General features: G+C 46.4%; 1 protein-coding gene across 1 annotated transcript in view; it reads right to left on the reverse strand.

Moving 5' to 3' along the window:
* The window catches only part of xdh (xanthine dehydrogenase), a 104720-nt gene that overhangs the window by 69140 nt on the left and 16120 nt on the right, over positions 1-19460 (reverse strand). Inside the window, exons 7-12 of the mRNA XM_080193450.1 lie at positions 15410-15464; positions 12076-12080; positions 10765-10845; positions 9386-9527; positions 6312-6404; positions 4374-4525 (exon numbers count right to left, since the gene is read on the reverse strand). Coding sequence (XP_080049576.1) covers positions 4374-4525; positions 6312-6404; positions 9386-9527; positions 10765-10845; positions 12076-12080; positions 15410-15464 — 528 coding nt within the window. The remainder of the gene's footprint in view (positions 1-4373; positions 4526-6311; positions 6405-9385; positions 9528-10764; positions 10846-12075; positions 12081-15409; positions 15465-19460) is intronic.

Consider the following 19460-nt stretch of genomic DNA (forward strand, 5'->3'; position numbering starts at 1 on the left):
GGAGAAGGCGATTCATGGTATTCCTACAGTGCAGAAGGAAGCCATTTGGCCCATCAGGTCTGCACCAACCACAAACCTACCCAGGCCCGAGCCCCATAATCCCATACATTTACCCTAGCTAGCCCCCCTGATGCTAAGGGGCAACTTAGCATGGCCAATCCATCTAACCCATACATCTTAAGACCATGGGAGGAAACCAGAGCACCTGGAGGAAACCTACACTAAACATGGAGAACATGCGGACTCTGCAGTGACCCAAGCCGGGAATTAAACCCAGGTCCCTGGTGTTGTGAGGCAGCAGTGCTAACCACTGTGCCACCATTCCGCCCCAAAGAAGGAGATGGAATGACCCTGTTTTATATTTAAAAGGGTTGCAGGTTGCTGTATGAACTAATCACATGCTGATGTCATTAGGGTGTTTGCGAAGGCTGCTGTTTTACATTAGACCATCTCTTTCAATAAACCAGTTGTGTTTTGTTTGAATTTACATGTGAAAACCAAGTTTTTTCTCTCTGTGTAAAATGTACAACCCCCACCTCCCCCCCACACAGTTAGGACACTATAGAAAGAAAACTAACAATGTGGTAGAATTCTGTTTCCTTGGGAACGTCAAGAAAATATTAACAGGGAAAAATTGTAGTTCCTCAAACTTGGAATATCAGAAGACTTGGGAGAAGGAACAATAGGATTAGAGTTTGCTCGTGAAGGAAGACTCAAGTAATGAAAAAAAGCTCTCTATGTAGCTTTAAAAAATAGAGTTTTCTTTCCAATCAGAGATGGGTGAGATTCCAGGTAGTATCTGGCATTTTTGAAACGAGTGGATGCGTCACTGTACAGTTGGGCTATTTAAAAGTGCATCAAATCAAGGTAGAAAGGGAATACTAGGAAGACAGTAAAAAATTTGATTTAATCCGATTTCTTGATTTCAATTTGATTTATTATTGTCACATGTATTAACATACAGTGAAAAGTATTGCTTCTTGCGCACTATACAGACAAAGCAGACTGTTCAGAGAGAAGGAAATGACAGTGTGCAGAATGTAGTGTTACAGCTAGGGTGTAGAGAAAGAGCAACTTAATACAAGGTAAGTCCATTCAAAACGTCTGACAGCAGCTCGAGTCCATTGGTACATGCCTTCAGGCTTTTGTATCTTTTCCCCAGAAGAAGAAGTTGGAACAGAGAATGTCTGGGGTGCATGAGGTCCTTAATTATGTTGGCTGTTTTGCTGAGGCAGCGGGAAGTGTAGACAAAGTGAATGGATGGGAGGCTAGTTTGCATGAAAAATATAGACTGAGCAGTCTCAAGTCACTAGTGCCCACAGAGAAATGGGGGTTGACGTAGGAGGGCTAGATTAGGCTAAAAATCACATAATAATGGTTTTAAGAACACCAACACAATACTGACTTAATAGTGATTGATCTTAGGCTGTAGAGAATGCTGGCAAGAGCTGTTGTCATAGAAGACAACTGTGTATGAACAACAAGTATTTCTCGTTGAAAACATACATTTTGAATTTACAAAATATTTTAGATTTACAAGGATGTTGCCTGGATTGGGAGACATGCCTTATGAGGATAGGTTGAGAGAGCTAGGTCTTTTCTCCCTGGAGAGACGAAGGTTGAGAGGTGACCTGATAGAGGTTTATAAGATGTTGAGAGGTAGTGATAGGATGGATTCTCAGAGGTTATTTCCCAGGGCTGAAATGGTCGCTACGAGACGACACAGGTTTAAGGTGCTGGGGAGCAGGTACAGAGGAGATGTCAGGGATAAGTTTTTCACTCAAAGGGTCGTGAGTGAGTGGAATCGGCTGCCATCGGTGGTGGTGGAAGCGAACTAGTTGGGGTCTTTTAAGGGACTTCTGGATGAGTACATGGGATTAAGGGTTATAGATAGGCCTGGTAGTTAGGGCTATGATCGGCGTAACTTGTGGGCTGAAGGGCCTGTTTGTGCTGTAGTGTTCTATGTTCTATGTTAAAATGGATGCAATTTGCTTTTAGTGACATTTTGTGAAAGCTTCAGCCAGTGGCAAAATACAACAGGGCTTGATTGGGATGAGGTGGGGACAGTGCCTGCATTCCAGAGGACAATAGTTCCACTGAACGTGGCTATGTTGTCAACAGTTGTCGGGAACAAGATGGCACCAATGCCAGTTTGATGAATAAAGCTATCCAGCTCCAAACTGATAACAGGATGTGGAGATGCTGGCGTTGGACTGGGGTAAACATGGTAAGAAGTCTCACAACACCAGGTTAAAGTCCAACAGGTTTATTTGGTAGCAAAAGCCACTAGCTTTCGGAGCGCTGCTCCTTACATAGGGGATTTTGCAGAGTTGGACGAGAGTCATGTTCGAGTTGGCGGGAATCATTCTCCTGTCCAGCATTCTGTGTTGCTGGTCAACAGGAGGGTGTTAACATCTGTAGTTAATGATAAATGAGATCCCGTGAGGTCAGGATATATATTGTTATTCACTGGAGTTAATGATTATTGCCCTTAATGTTTACCAGTGATCTATATGGTGGACAATATGATTTTGGAAATGTATAACCGCCCTTACGGAGGCATTGATTTTCAGATTGCTATCGGGCTACCTGCATTCTATACCTTGAGTGCTGGGCGACTTTATATCATTGTCCCATTCGATCGTTTGGTTAATAAAGGCACATCTTGAATTCAGTACGCTGAGTTTCATGAGTCTCTGTATTAGTTTAAGTTTAGCAATACATTGCCTGGAGAGAAAACCCCCATCAACGCTGGTCAATTAATATCCATGGGTACATTCAGTAAAAAAAAATGATTCATGGGGTTCCTATGCAGAGCGTTTACATTGTACAATTGAATGAAATAAGAACATAAGAAATAGGAGCAGGAGTAGGCCATCTAGCCCTTCAAGTCTGCCCCACCATTCAACAAGATCATGGCTGATCTGAAGTGGATCAGTTCCACTTTCCTGCTTTCTCCCCATAACCCTTAATTCCCCTGTCTATCAGAAACCTATCTACCCGTGACTTAAATACATTTAGCGAGGCAGCCTCCACCACTTCAACGGGCAGAGAATTCCAGAGACTCACCACCCTTTGAGTGAAGAAGTTCCTCCTCAACTCCGTTCTAAACCGCCCCCCCTTTATCTTGAAGCTGTGACCTCTAGTTCTGCTATACTTTCTAAGCGGGAAGAATCTCTCTACCTCTATCCTATCCATCCCCTTCATTATCTTATCTGTCTCTATAAGATCCCCCCTCAGCCTTCTAAACCCCTAGCATACATAAATATGCAAAATAGCATACATACATAAAATAGCGTATAAAATGCTCATCCCAGCTTTTTACAGTACAATAGGAAGTAAAACCTACAATTTGCTTTGGAACTTGTTTCATCCAGAAAGTCAGGAATCAAAACTTACGATGATTTGACAAAGATCCTTTTAATCTCTAACACCGCTGATAATTGCCGTGAGATTCAGGTTCAACCGAAGGAATTAAGTGGAAAGCGAAAGCATTTCTCAGTTTGTGGAATGAAAAGGCTGGTGCAACATTGTGAGTCATTAAAAGATTCTCTTTGTGATCATCTAGTTTGTGGTTTCCATAATAAGTCTATCCAAGGATAGACATATGGATAATATTGGAATAGTTTAGGTTAGAGGGTCATTAGATTGGTTCCATTGGTCGGCGCAACATCGAGGGCCGAAGGGCCTGTACTGCGCTGTAATGTTCTATGTTCTATGAGTGCTGACGGAACGTGTTTTGACCTTAAAGACAGCTGTTGAAATTGCAGTGTTGATGAAATTGGCTGCTGAGGATACTTCATAATTTGACACAGGATTGAAGATTGGATGTAGAACATAGAACACTACAGCACAAACAGGCCCTTCAGCCCACAAGTTGTGCCGATCATATCCATACCTACCAAGCCATAGAACTATCTGTAACTCCCAATCCCATTAGATCCCATATACTCATCCAGAAGTCTTTTAAAAGACCCCAGCGAGTTCGCTTCTACCACCACTGACGGCAGCCGATTCCACTCACTCACCACCCTCTGAGTGAAAAACTTACCCCTGACATCTCCTCTGTACCTACTCCCCAGCACCTTAAACCTGTGTCCTCTCGTAGCGACCATTTCAGCCCTGGGAAATAGCCTCCGGGAATCCACCCTATCTATACCTGTCAACATTTTATAAACCTCTATCAGGTTTAATTAGAAGAAATCCCTTCAGAGGATAATGAAAGTTAAAACCCCGAGATTTACCATGAATAGGTTTGGACTAACATTAGGTGGCAGGTTTGATGAGGAGCAGAGCTCTTGTGACACCGGTCACCCTTGGGTGACAACGTGTCCACTTACCACCCTGCCTTGATTGGCTTGCAAAGTACTCACCGCGACATTGCGGATTTGCTGGCCCGCAAACCAACGTAGCTGTTCCAATACGGCCTTGAAAATCTCCGTCCTATAACTGGGGAGTTCTGCTACAGCCTGTTTCAACTGGCTCCCGATGTAGCTCAAAGTGCAGGCTGCCCCGAACAATATCCCTTCAGGACGACAAAGGTGTATTAAAAAAAACTTTTAACATCGTGCAACCTCCAAGCTTCTTCACAAGAGCATTTCTCAACAACAACTGATGTCAGACCACAAGAGGAGATAATAAAATTGGCAACTGTAATGACTTTAATCAGGCAATTGAGGTGGGCTTGTCACAACATGAAGTCCCTGGTTAAGGGACAAATTAATGGAACAACCAGGGAGCTATAGAGGGAATGTAAGAAGGTTTACCAGACCAATTCCTGGACTGACATATGAGGACAGATAGAGTCGGTAAAGAATACATTCGCTGGAATTTAGAAGAATGAGGAGGGATCTCATAAAATTCTGAGAGGAATAGACAAAAGTTGACGCAAGAGGGATGTTCCTGATGGTCGAGGTGGTCCAGAACCAGGGGTCATAGTCTGAGGATGTAAGATATATCCTTTAGGATAGAGATGTGGAGAAATTTGATCATTGACAACATTGGCAAGTCTTGTTGCAGCTTTATAGAGCCTTAGTTAGGCCACATTTGGAACATAGCTGGACCAATTCTGGTCTCCACACTACCAGAAGGATGTGGAGGCTTTGGAGAGGGTACAGAAAAGATTTACAGGGTGTTGCCTAGTATGGAGGGCATTAGCTGTGAGGAAAGGTTGGAGAAACTTGATTTGTTCTCACTGGAACAACAGAGGTTGAGGAGTGACCTGATAGAAGTCTACAAGATTCTGAGAGGCATGGACAGAATGGATAGTCAGAAGATTTTTCCCAGGATGGAAGAGTCAATTACTAGGGGACACAGGTTTAAGGTGCAAGGGGTAAGGTTTAAAGGAGATGTACGAGGCAGATTTTTTAAACAGAGAGTGGTGGATACCTGGAACTCGTTGCCGGGGGAGATAGTGGAAGCGGATCCGATAGGGGCATCTTGACAAATGCATGAATAGGATGGGAATAGAGGGATATGGTCTCCAGAAGGGTAGGGGGTTTTAGTTAAATCAGGCAGCATGGTCGGTTCAGGCTAGGAGGGCCGAAAGACCTGTTCCTGTGCTATAATTTTCTTTGTCCTTTGTTCTAAATGTCTTCACCCAGGGTGTGATAAGCCTGTGGAATTTATTACCACAGAAAACAATTGATGCTAAAACATTGTATGTTTTCAAGAAGGAAAACTCTTGGGGTGAAAGGATCAAAGGATATGGGGGAGGTGGGATCAGGCTCTTGAGTTGGATGGTCAACTATGATGACAATGAATGGCGGAGCAGGCCGGAAACAAAAGGGCAGTAGGCGCATGGGAACACCACAACCTGGAAGTTCCCCTCCAAGTCACTCAATGTCCTGACTTGGAAATATATGGCCATCCCTCTACAGTGACTGGGTCAAAATCCTGGAATTCCCTCCTTCACAGCACTGTGGGTGTTACCTACACTTCACGGACTGCAGCCATTCAAGAAGGCAGCTCACCACCACCTTCTCATTAAGGATGGGCAGTAAATGCTGGCCTAGCCCACTGAAATCCACCAACAAATCGGCAAAAAGGACGACAGTCCATCAGGCGGCTAATACCTGCATTTTACGCCTACATCTCAAGAATAAATGTCAAAGGAATGGTGATAGCAAGAGAGGAAATCTTCCCTGTTGGGAAGGAAATGTTGAGTCAACTTCAGGAGGCCATGGTTGTCAGTGGTCTGGAATCCAAAACAGCAGTGCGGACTCCTTAAGCCACACCCCCTGCCCCGCCCCCCTGACACCTCCCCACTTTATAACTCAAGTCATTGAGGACTTACAGTTTCTCCTACCTACCAGTCTCTGTGCGTTGGCTCAGGTTGAGCTCTGGGATATGGGCTGGAGCCAAGATCACTGGGTACAACATGTTCTTCAGCTTCATCTCGATACCTGCAGAGACCAGAGTTACAGTAAATATCTCCCTCCGGACGGTATCTCCCAGGTACGCCACTGAAACTACGCTCAGAGCCTGACTCTGTGGTACCCACTGGTCACCATAGCAACCCTGTCCGACTAGGTGAGGTGAATTTGCTTCTCATTGCCATATCAGTGTGAACTCACATAGGGGCGATGGTGGTGGAGGCCAGGGGTGGTTTTCAGGCCATCATTAGAGTGGGAAATGGGAGAAGCTTCAAGGAAATATTAGCGCACTAAGATTTAAGCTATCCAACATTGTCCATGTCTCACAGACCAATAAAGCAGAGCTCAGATGTAAGCCTCAGGCCTCAGGTCCAGAAAGGCCAGATTATCTATCCACTCTCCCTCAATGACATAACTGTCACCTCAGAAAAGCATTGTTCCCCTTCTTATCCACTTCCCAAATTTCCACAAAGCCTATCTCGCCTCATATCCCTCTTCCTACACCCAACTCCTTGCTCTCCTTCCTGTTCTCCATTCTCCCAAGTTCCCAACCCCTGTCCCCCTTCCTATTAAGTTTGTGTCTAATTATAAACTATAAAAAGACCATGAGGTAGGCCGGTATAACTCAAACAAGGAACAGTTTATTTAATGTCTCAGTAGTTGCTCAGTCTGTCCAAGACTGAGTTCACCCTGGATGGAGCTTGTTCCCTGGGTCACCTGACCCGCTCTCTTACATAAGGACATAAGAAATAGGAGCAGGAGTAGGCCATCTATCCCTTCGAGCCTGCCCCGCCATTCAATAAGATCATGGCTGATCTGAAGTGGATCAGTTCCACTTTCCCACTTTCTCCCCATAACCCTTAATTCCCTTGTCTATCAGAAACCTATCTACCCGTGACTTAAATATATTTAGCGAGGTAGCCTCCACCACTTCAACGGGCAGAGAATTCCAGAGATTCACCATCCTTTGAGTGAAGAAGTTCCTCCTCAACTCTGATCTAAACTGCCCCCCCCCCTTATCTTGAGGCTGTGCCCTCTAGTCCTGCTATCCTTTCTAAGTGGAAAGAATCTCTCTATCTCTACCCTATCCATCCCTTTGATTATCTTATACATCTCTATAAGATCCCCCCTCATCCTTCTAAACTCCAATGCGTACAGACCCACTAAACTCCAACGAGTACAGAGTTCTTAGAGGAACATAAGACCCCAAAACCACATAAAAAAAACAGTTCCCATCTCTCCTCCCTTCCTCTGAGTCCACCTTGTCATTCCTCTCTGCCCATTGCCCCAGCTCCTCTCCCTCACCAATCCATCCCTCTGCCACTTGTGGAAGAATCCAGCTCTGAGTGCTTAAAGGTTTAAAAAAACTCATAGGATCCCTAATAGTGTAGAAGGAAGCCATTTGGCCCATTGAGCCTGCACTGACAACTGTCCTCCCAGGCCTTATTCCCATAGCCACTCGTACTTACCCTAACTAGTTCCCCTGACACTACGGACAATATAGCATGGCCAATCCACCTGATCCACACATCTTTGCTCTGTAGGACGAAACCCATGATGTCGGCGTTGGACTGGGGTAAACACAGTAAGAAGTCTCACAACGCCAGGTTAAGGTCCAACAGGTTTATTTGGTAACAAACGCCACTAGCTTTCGGGGTTTGCCCCTTCGTCAGGTGAGTGCTCGCCTGTGGGGTGCGCCACAGCCTGAACCATTAAGGTCCATCGGCATGAATGGCCACAAGATTTTCATGGCTGTCTAGGATTTGGCTCACTTCGCCTTGGGTTAAAGGTGAATACTGAGAGGCCTAGATAGAGTGGATGTGGAGAGGATGTTTCCACTAGTGGGAGAGACTAGAACTCAAGGGCACAGCCTCAGACTAAAGGCACGCTCCTTTAAAACTGAAATGAGAAGGAATTTCTTCAGCCAGGGGGTGGTGAATCCATGGAACTCATTGCCCTAGACAGCTTTGGAGGCCAGATCATTGAGCGTCTTTAAGGCAGAGATAGATTCTCGATCAAAACAGGGTTAAGAGTTATGGGGAGAAGGCAGGAGAATGGGGATGAGAATCATATCAGCCATGATTGAATGGCGGAGCAGACTCGATGGGCTGAATGGACAAATCCTTCTCCTAAATCTTATGGTCTTCTGGTGTATGCTTGTCCTGGGGTAGTGCCAAGGATAAGAATTATATTCCACCACAGCAGATCAGTAAAAGTGACCATGAAGCTATTGGATTGTCAAAAAATCCCCACTGCTTCCCCAGTTTGCTTTTGGAAAGGAAAGCCATTGCCCTCCTCCAGCTGGCTGACACGTGAGGCCATTCCTAAACCACCAGAGTTGTTTCTTAGCAGTCCAGTGAAGTGTCCCAGAAAGCGACCAGCTGGAGAGGAAACCAGTTCAGATTGGTATCAGTTTTCCCTTTCAAATTAAATAATATTGCAGATGTTGGAAATCTGAACTAAAGATAGCTCTTTGAAAGAGTCACTCAAACTCTGTGCCTTCTCTGCATGGATGCTGCCAGACCTGTTGAGTTTATCCAATGTTTCCTGTTTCCATTCCCGATTCTCACCACTTGTCGCTTAAAAATGTTTTTCCAAATGGTCGTCTCTTAGTTCTTTTGCCAATCACCTCAATCTTGATCCAGCTGCCAGCTGGGACAAAGATTCTACTTCGGGCCCTGACAAACAGAATAAACAGTTCCATCCACTTCACATCCAAAGACCAAAGATACTAAGGTTGATTGGCCGTGCTAAATTGACCTTAGTATTAGGGGGACTAGCTTGGGTAAATGTGTGAGAATACAGGAATAGGCCTGGGTGGGATTGTAGTCGACGCAGACTCGATGGGCCAAATGGTCTCCCTCTATATTGTTGGGTTTCCAATTGATGATTTCTCAGAGCTATGCCTGAACCACTCAACTCAGCCCCAAAAGCCAGGTCCAATCTTACTGCGCTGTCGCGGGAAGGCAGGAAGAGGATGGGATATTGGCCTGTCGCAGTTTGCATCTTACCCACTTCCGTGTTGCCAACCACAAGCCTGGCCTCAGGGTACCTGCCCTTTAAGGCCAGCAGTTCGTTCAAAGTTGTTGGCTGAATCCAGGTGACGCGGTCCCCTTTAAAGGATAATGTACGCTGAGGTGTTTCGTGAAGTAACTGCAAAACAAATGGAGAAGAGTTGAGCCGTTAAAGATGATCAATGTTCCTCTCTGGGCAATTTGCTAGTTGCGTGTGTCTAATACTCCCCATCACTTCAGCTGGAGATATCCATGAATTGGGGATGGAGAGAGAAGGGCTCCTCATGGGCAGATAGAACATAGAACCATTACAGTACAGTACAGTCCCTTCGACCCTCAATGTTGTGCCGACCTGTGAAACCAATCTAAAGCCCATCTAACCTACACTATTCCAATATCATCCATATGTTTATCCAATATTAACAGGGTATATGTGGGGTTACGGGAATAGGGCCTGGGTGGGATTGTGGATGGTACAGACTTGATGGGCTGAATGGCCTCACTCTGTACAGTTCACATCCTCTATTCGGTACAGGGATTTTACAGTATGAACTAAGAGGAACTCCCTGTCCATGCTCCTTATAATTTTAAATATTCCCTCCCCATTTGCCTATTAGTTTGATCTCGTACTGCGCAAGAAACAATACTTTTCTCTGTATCCCAATATATGTGACAATAATAAATCAAATCAAGAGATGTTCTTATGAAAAGTGACCAATGACTTTGCCAAAACATTTGTTTTTAAGGAACATATTGAAGGGAAAGAGAGTGGTAGAAAAGGTTTAAGGAATGAATTCTAGAACTTGCAGCTCAGAGGCCTGAAGGTTTGGCCAGCAATGGCAGATGCTCCATAGGCCAGAGTTGGAAATAGTTCCGAGGTTTCAGACGGTTGTAGGGCTGAAGGAAGCATGAGACCATGGAGTGATTTGGAAGCAAGGGTGAGGATTTTATAACCAAGCTTTTCCTGGGCTGGAACCCAATGTTCGCCAACAAATACAGGAGGAAGGACTAATCTGTGATGAAAGATAGACCTGGAGCAGATGCTTCCTCTTGCGGGGCATTCGAAGGCGAGAGGTCATAGTCTTAGGATAAGGGATAGCAAAGTGAATCTGTGAAATTTGCAACCCCAAAGTGCATAAATTTAAGGAGGACTGAGACAAATCTTTAATTGTTAATGGGTTGAAGGATTATGGGGAGAAGGCAGGAAAATAGGGATGAGGAGAACATCAGCTATGATCGAATGGCAGAGCAGACTCGATGGGCTGAATGGCCTAATTCTGTTCCTAAATCTTATGAAGTTATGAACTTATGACATGTTTCAGCATCGGGGACATATATCCTTCCACAGAGGAAATCTTGCATTCTCCTGTACCTACCAGGAGTTCTGGGGGGAAGATCGGCTCCTGAGTGGGGTCCAGAGGCGTAAACTCCGATGCTTCAAAGAGTCTGGGTGATAGCTGTAACAAAAGTACACTTTTATTTATTACTTCCAGGTTGCATTTTGACCCAGTGAACTTGATACCACGCCATGAGTAACTATTAGTATTAAATAATCCTTCACCCACTTAAGTGGACAGTGTCGTCATTACAAAAGAGTCTGAGGCTATCAGAGATGGTTTTCCCAAAAGAATTCTAAGTGCCGAATTCATGTGAAGACTGGAGTAACTCCCACTGATTTTCCGAGCGGGGCTTTCAGAATGAATCTCCCATATTTGAGTACTGCAGAGTGTCCCAGCGGGATTCCCTCTGAAAAACAATGGACAGGACATATTCCTGCTGGAGAGCCAGCAGCATAGTGCAGAGTGGGCCACTGCACATGCGCTGGTCTGTCAGTGCCGAGATCAGTGCTTGCGTAGTGGCCTTGCACTGCCAGTGTCCCAATCGTTGGCCAGCCCTGTAATACCGCATCGCTGCTCTCTGACAACCCCACCCCCGATCGCTGGCCTCCCAGACCTCTCTGAGCAAGCCCCTCCCACCCCCTCCCTAGGCCAGTTCCGATCTCCCCAACAACCCTCCTGCTCCCCACATGGCATCCCAACTTCCCCCCAGTTCCGAACACCCACCATCTGGACAGTCCCAATCCCCACCCCACCCCCTATTCCACTAATCGGCCAGTCCCGACTTATAACAACATAAGAACGTAAGAAATAGGAGCAGGAGTAGGCCATCTAGCCCTTCGAGCCTGCCCTGCCATTCAATAAGATCATGGCTGATCTGAAGTGGATCAGTTCCACTTTCCCGCTTTCTCCCCATAACCCTTAATCCCCTTGTCTATCAGAAACCTATCTACCCGTGACTTAAATATATTTAGTGAGGTAGCCTCCACCACTTCAACAGGCAGAGAATTCCAGAGATTCACCACCCTTTGAGTGAAGAAGTTCCTCCTCAACTCCGAACTAAACTGCTCCCCCCTTATCTTGAGGCTGTGTCCTCTAGTCCTGCTGTCCTTTCTAAGCGGGAAGAATCTCTCTACCTCTACCCTATCCATCCCCTCCATTATCTTATACGTCTCTATAAGATCCCCCCTCATCCTTCTAAACTCCAACGAGTACAGACCTAGTCTATTTAGTCTCTCTTCATAGTCCAACCCCCTCATCTCCGGTATCAGCCTAGTGAACCTCCTCCGCACTCCCTCCAAGGCCAATATATCCTTCCGCAAGTGCGGGGACCAAAACTGCACACAGTACTCCAGCTGCGGCCTCACCAGTGCCCTGTACAGTTACAGCAAGACCTCCCTACTTTCATATTCTATCCCCCTCGCTATAAAGGCCAGCATCCCATTCACCTTCTTGATCACCTGTTGCACCTGCAGACTGGGTTTTTGTGACTCATGCACAAGGACCCCCAGGTCCCTCTGCACCGTAGCATGCTGCAGCTTTTCGCCCTTTAAATAGTAATCCCTCCTACTATTATTTCTGCCAAAGTGGATAACCTCACACTTGCTAACATTATACTCCATCTGCCAGGTCCTCGGCCACTCGCTTAACCTATCCAGATTGCTCTGCAGACTTTCCACACCCTCCATGCAATTTGCTTTACCACTCATCTTTGTGTCATCAGCAAATTTCGTCACCCTACACTCAGCCCCCTCCTCCAGATCATCTATATAAATGGTAAATAGCTGAGGCCCCAGCACCGATCCCTGCGGCACTCCACTAGTCACCAACTGCCAGCCAGAATAGCACCCACTGATTCCAACTCTCTGCTTCCTATTGGACAGTAAAAAGTCTGACAACACCAGGTTTTAGTCCAACCGATTTATTTGATAGTAAACGCACAAGCTTTCGGGTTAGTCCCTTCGTCAGGTGAATGGAGAGTTCTGGCCTCAGACAGAGCATATAAAGCACAGACAGTTTACAGATTACTGATTAGAATGCAAATCTTTACACCTAACCTACTGTTCAAGTCTTGAAGTGGCTGACAATGTGAGTGGAAGGAGCACTGATCACAGGTTAAAGAGATGTGTATTGTCTCCAGACAGTACAGTGAGTGAGGTTTTGCAAACCCAGGCAAGTCACGGGGGTTACAGATAGTGCGACATGAACCCAAGATCCTTGTTGAGACCGTCCTCATGTGTGTGGAACTTGGCTATCAGACTATCATGCTATCAGGCTATCAGACACATCATGAGTCCTATTAGACAACCAATCCTCTATCCACGCTAACACCTTACCCCCAACTCCGTGCACCCTAACCTTCGGTAGCAATGAGGCACCTTATCAAGTGACTTCCCTTCACTGCCCCCCCCGAACCTGGGTGGTCAGCCCCGATCACTGCCTTCCATCCCTCTCCCAACGATCCCTTCCGGTTTCCAGATGCAATCCCGCTCGGGCACTCTGCAGTGCTCAGAGTGTGGGAGATTCATTCCGAAAAAATCACACTCAATAACCAGCGGGCGTTCCTCGAATTTTCACGCAACTTCCGGTGCGGAGTTGATGACTCCGAAAATCTTAGCCCCGGAGACGCATACGGAGCTCGTGGCGCCCAGTGGGAAGTCTGCAGAAGGCTTCTGCTGACATCTCCCGGCCTGTTGCACTGCTGGAGGAACACAACAGGGCTCGGAGAACAGCCCCCATCAATTTTGTTGGGAGGTGTTTCTGATCGGAGAAGGGACCAGGAGATCCCTTCATTGCCTGTGAGTGAGGAGATGATCCACTCCTTGTATGCTCATCTCAAGTGGATAGAACAGGGAAGGAGTGTGCCAAAATAATTGATTGAGTTGGGGGGCAATGGGGAAACGACGAACCTTTAAAGTCATCAGCACTGACCAGAGGCAACATTGTGGGCAGTTACATGGTGTCGTCGTGTCTACTGAATAAATAAGTGTGGGCAGCATTTGTTCACACACACACACACACCACAGAGACTGTGCTGTCCTTTCATGAACAAGTCCAGACTTTCATTCACTTGAAGAAGTGGATGATTCAATCATAAGCTCACTGGATCAACCCTGCTCTGGATGAACATCGCTCAACAATCACCAGGCAAGACTGTTCCCTTCCTGTTGGCGAACACTTCAGTGGTCACGGACATTCAGCCTCTGACCTTCGGGTAAGCGTTCTCCGAGGCGGCCTTCACGACACACGACAGCGCAGAGTCGCTGAGCAGAGACTGATAGCCAAGTTCCGCACACATGAGGATGGCCTCAACAGGGATCTTGGGTTCATGTCGCACTATCTGTAACCCCCGTGACTTGCCTGGGTTTGCAAAGCCTCACTTACTGTACTGTCTGGAGACAATACACATCTCTTTAACCTGTGATCAGTGCTCCTTCTACTCACATTGTCAGCCACTTTAAGACTTGAACAGCAGGTTAGGTGTAAAGATTCGCATTCTAATCAGTAATCTGTAAACTGTCTGTGCTTTATGTGCTCTGTCTGAGGCTAGAACTCTCCATTCACCTGACGAAGGGGGTAACCTCGAGAGCTAGTGAGTTTACTATCAAATAAATCGGTTGGACTTAAACCTGGTGTTGTCAGACTTATTACAGTGCTGACCCTGCTGGCCAGTGCACAGCCAAACATCACTGGTAAGTAGGAGGCAATGTGGAAATGGCAGCCTCATTACCGAACATTGAGCTTTGTGGTGGTGATGTGATGTGAAGACGCCAGCATTGGACAGGGGTGGGCACAGTAAATAGTCTCACAACACCAGGTTAAAGTCCAACGGGCTTATTTGGTAGCACCAAATGGTGGTGATGTGTCACAGTTCACTCAGAGAACTCTGACACATCACCACTGATTTTTACATTACATGTTCTGCTCTGGAGCTGTGTAGAGTGACAGAGGCTCCATTTCTTTTCCATCCAGCGACTGGTCAGGAATCTCTCCCACTCACTGCCTGCTAATGGCGTGTTTTTAATACTCACCTTGTCCGGCTGCAAAATGAATGCACCTCCCTTGGCCCTCCAGACCTAGGTGAGGCTTTTATTAAAATTCATTCATTGGATGTAGGCGTCGCTTTCCAGGACAGCATTTATTGCCCATCCCTAGTCGCCCTTGAGGAGGTGGTGGTGAGCTGCCTTCTTGAACCATTGTAGTCCCTGAGGTTAGGCACACCCACAATACTGTTAAGGAGCAAATTCTAGGATTTTGACCCAGCGACTGAAGGAACGGTGATACATTTCCAAGTTAGGATGGTGACTGACCTGGAGCAGTGGCAGGGGGCAGGGGTGGTGACGTGACTAACTAGATAGCTGAAACTGAGTTACACAGCCTGGTAGAATGGAACTCACACAGAATCATACACGTGCACACACACTCACTCACACACATACTCACAGTGACCCAAGCTGGGAATTGAACCCGGGTCCCTGGGGCTGTGAGACAGCAGTGCTAACTACAGTTCCACCCATGTTGTATATTCACACACACACACACACAAAAAACATGTAGCACACACATGCAGTGATGCACATGCATACATGCAAGGAAAGAAATGCACACGACATGTAAAATGACACAGAAGTAGCACTGATGTGAGGATAAGTAGAGATGTTAACACTTTCTTGAGCAGTTCCACTCTGTCCCTTGCAGCAGATATTTTTGCCCCCACTCCCTCCGCAGCAGTTTGATGGCTGAAAGAGGATAAATTAAATTGAATATGCGCTGACTGTACAGTAACCCTGGTCTTGACAACTTGTTTTTTAATTTGTTCACGAGATGTGAGCATCGCTGGCTGGGCCAACATTTATTCCCCATGCCTGAGGGCATTTGAGAGTCAACCACATTGCTGTGGCTCTGGACTGTAGGCCAGACCAAGCAAGGATGGCAGATTTCCTTCCCTGAAGGGGAACCAGATGGGTTTTTCCAATAATCGACAATGATTTCATGATTATTAGTAAATTCTTAATTCCAGATATTTCTATTGTCTGTAAATTCTTAATTCCAGATTTTTATTGAATTCTGCCGTGGTGGGATTCGAACCCGGGTCCCCAGAGTGTTACCCTGGATCTCTGGATTATTGCCTCCCCAGTAAGCTACTGCTTCTTCAACTATCGGGATGAACAGCCTTCTGCGAGTGTGTGGGTACATTGGGGGTGAGGGCAGGATTCCTCTGGGATTTTCCCACTTATTCATCAGCTTAAGAGCCTCAGGAAAGCCTGGAAAATCTGTATAAACAGAGGTTAGTGACTGGGCTAATCTGGACTTTCCACAGCCCCTTCGCTAGCTGGCTCATGGAGAAATCCCTCATGTTGTTCAACCTTGTCTCAAGGCCCTGGATGTACATGACTATATTGGATGAATACAGAGTTGATTGGTCTGTGATTCCTTTCCCCGCTACCTTCCTTGTTCACTTTAACCAGATTACCATGAGAAAGATAAGAAGTAGGCTCATGGGAAACCCATATAGGCCCTGAAAGCAGCTCTGATCAGGACTAATCTTCAAATCCACTTCGGATAGGCCGTACTTGGCATTCAATTCTGGTCGCCACACTGCCAGAGGGTGTGGCGGCTTTGGAGAGGGTACAGGAAAGATTTATCAGGATGTTGCCTTGTATGGTGGATATTAGCTATGAGGAGAGGTTGGAGAAACTTGATTCTTTCTCACTGGAAAGACAGAGGTTGAGGGGAGACCTGATAGAAGATTATGAGAGGCATGGGCAGAGTGGACAGTCAGAAGCTTTATCCCTGGATGGAAGAGTCAATTACTAGGGGGCATTGGTTTAAGGTGCGAGGGGCAAGAGATGTACAAGGCAGATTTTTTTTTACACAGAGGGTGATGGGTGCCTGGAACTTGTTGCCAGGGGAGGTAGTGGAAGCAAATACAGTAGAGACTTTTAAGGGGCGTCTTGACAGATACATGAATGAGATGGGAATAGAGGGATATGGTCCCTGGAAGGGTAGGGGGTTTTAGTTCAGACGGGCAGTATGGTTGGTGCAGGCTTGGAGGGCCGAAGGGCCTGTTACTGGGCTGTAATTTTCTTTGTTCTTTGTTCACTTTCCTGTGAGCTCCTCATATCTTTCGACCTCCAGAGAGACCAAAACACTGTCTATTTTGGCTTTAAATTTATTCAAAAGGGGGCATGTCCACAATCTGTCGGAGTAGAGAATTTAGGGGTTTTGCAATGTGTTGACAGAAGGCATTTTTCCTCACCTCAGATTGGGACTTTATCCTAAAACTGTTCCAGATTCCCCAGCCAGTGAAAACAACCCTTCAGTACCTACACTGTCAAGCCCCCTCAGGATGTAGCACGTTTTAAAGAAATAATTTCTTATTTCTCTCAACTCCAGGGAATATAGACCCATTTTTTGCACCTTCTCATCGTCAGAAAACCTTCTCACCCCAGGAGATAAATTAATGAACTGCTGCTGCAAAGTTTCCAAAGCAACTCTCTGCAAAGTTCCTTACAATCGTGACAAAATCTTTTTATTCTGGTTCCCTAATCTCCTTGCAGTAAAGGCCAACATTCCATTTGCCTTCCTTATTGAGCTTTGACAAAGGGTCGCCTGGACTCGAAACGTCAGCTCTTTTCTCTCCTTCCAGATGCTGCCAGACTCACCGTGTTTTTCCCGTATTTCCTGTTCTTGTGTCCACGGGCTGCCTTCCCACTCGGACATTTGTTGAAGCCTCAGAGTGGGACATTAATGTCTACGTAAGGGCCTTATCGTGTCGCTGCTGGTATTCAGCTGAGTGAATTGTCAAACCTGTCAGCTGCTTACTGGCTCCCATGGATGTGAGTGGGGTGTTGGCCCTCACACAAGGGCACTCAGTACCTGATTGAGTGACTTGATATTCGGGAAGGTGGAGTGGAGTGAGGGTTGATGCCACTGAGTATCCCCCTCCTACCTCTTTTTCTGACCCCTCTCATCTCCCCGGTCAGTAACCTCCTTCCTGTGACCTCCCGTTCCACCCTCACTGAACTGTGGTGTAGGTCGATAGGTCTCTGGCTGGTGCAGTACCAGCAGCTGCCACCTGGCTTGATGGCGCTGATGTGCAATGGAAGAGCTCCAGCCTCCGATTGGCCAGCAGATCTCGGGAAGGGAGGGGATTTTCATCCTCCTGGGTCCTAAAGCCTGTGGAAGGTCCACGGCTGTCCAGTTAATAACGTAATATGTTTCCAGCGATTGGACGAGGTCAGGTTCACCAACTTTAAATACCACCCACGGTAGCCACTAACATATTGTAGAATCATAGAAGCCCTACTGTGCAGAAGGAGGCCATTTGGCCCACTGAGTCTGCACCGAATACAATCCCATCCAGGCCCTATCCCCAAAAGCCCGCATATTTACCCTGCTAATCCCACTAACACACAAATCCTGGGCACTAAGGAGCAATGTAGCATGGCCAATGCACCTAACCTGCACATCTTTGGAGTGTGGGAGGAAACCAGAGCACCCGGAGGAAACCCATGCAGACACTGGAAGAATGCGCAAACTCCACATAGACAGTGACCTGCGCTGGGAATTGAACCCGGGTCCCTGGGACTGTGAGGCAGCAGTGTTAACCATTGTGTCACCATGCTGCCCACGTCATATATTCACACACATACACACACAAAACATGTAGAACACACATGCAGTGATACACATGCATACACGCAAGGAAAGAAATGCACAGAAAGAACATGTAAAACGACACAGAAGTAGCACTGATGTGAGGATAAGTAGAGATGTTAACGCTTACTTGAGCCGCTTCACTCTGTCCCTTGCAGCAGATATTTTTGCCCCCACTCCCTCCACAGCAGTTTGGTGGCTGAAAGAGGATAAATAAAATTGAACATGCGCTGAGTGTACAGTAACCTTGGCCTTGACAACTTGTTTTTAATTTGTTCATGAGATGTGAGCATCACTGCCTGGGCCAATATTTATTCCCCAAGCCTTAGAGCATTTGAGAGTCAACACATTGCTGTGGCAATGGAGTTACACGTAGGCCAGACCACGCAAGAATGGCAGATTTCCCTTCCCTTATTGAGCTTTGACAAAGGGTTGTCTGGACTCGAAACATCAGCTCTTTTCTCTCATTCCAGCTGCTGCCAGACCTGCTGAGATTTTCCAGCAGTTTTCCTTTTGGTTTCAGATTCCAGCATCTGCAGTAATTTGCTTTCGTGCCTTCCTTACTGCTTGCTGTACCTGCACGCTAACTTTCTGTGTTCCATGAGCAAGCACACCCAAGTCTCTCTGAACATCAACATTTACAAGTTAAAGTTGACATAAAGTTTATTTGTTAGTCACAAGTAAGGTTTACATTAAAACTGCAATGAAGTTACGGTGAAATTCCCCTGGTTACCACACTCTGGCACCCGTTCGGGTCAATGCACCTAACCAGCACGTCTTTCAGACTGTGGGAGGGAACAGAGCACCCAGAGGAACCCACGAGATATGGGGAGAATGTGCAGACTCCACACAGACAGTGACCCAAGCTGGGAATTGAACCCAGGTCCCTGTGAAGCAGCAGTACGAACTACTGTGCCATGGTTTCACACATTTTCAAAAATGTTCTGATTTTACGACCTCACGCAGCCCCATGCTATACTGCCACCATGTTGCCCGCTCACTTAACCTGTCTATTATCTCAATGTCTTTCTCATAGTTTACATTCCAACCAGCTTAATATCATCAGCATAACTAGA

This window comes from Carcharhinus amblyrhynchos, chromosome 7 (assembly GCF_965287045.1).
Source record: "Carcharhinus amblyrhynchos chromosome 7, sCarAmb.v2.hapA, whole genome shotgun sequence".
NCBI classification, from domain to species: Eukaryota; Metazoa; Chordata; class Chondrichthyes; order Carcharhiniformes; family Carcharhinidae; genus Carcharhinus; species Carcharhinus amblyrhynchos.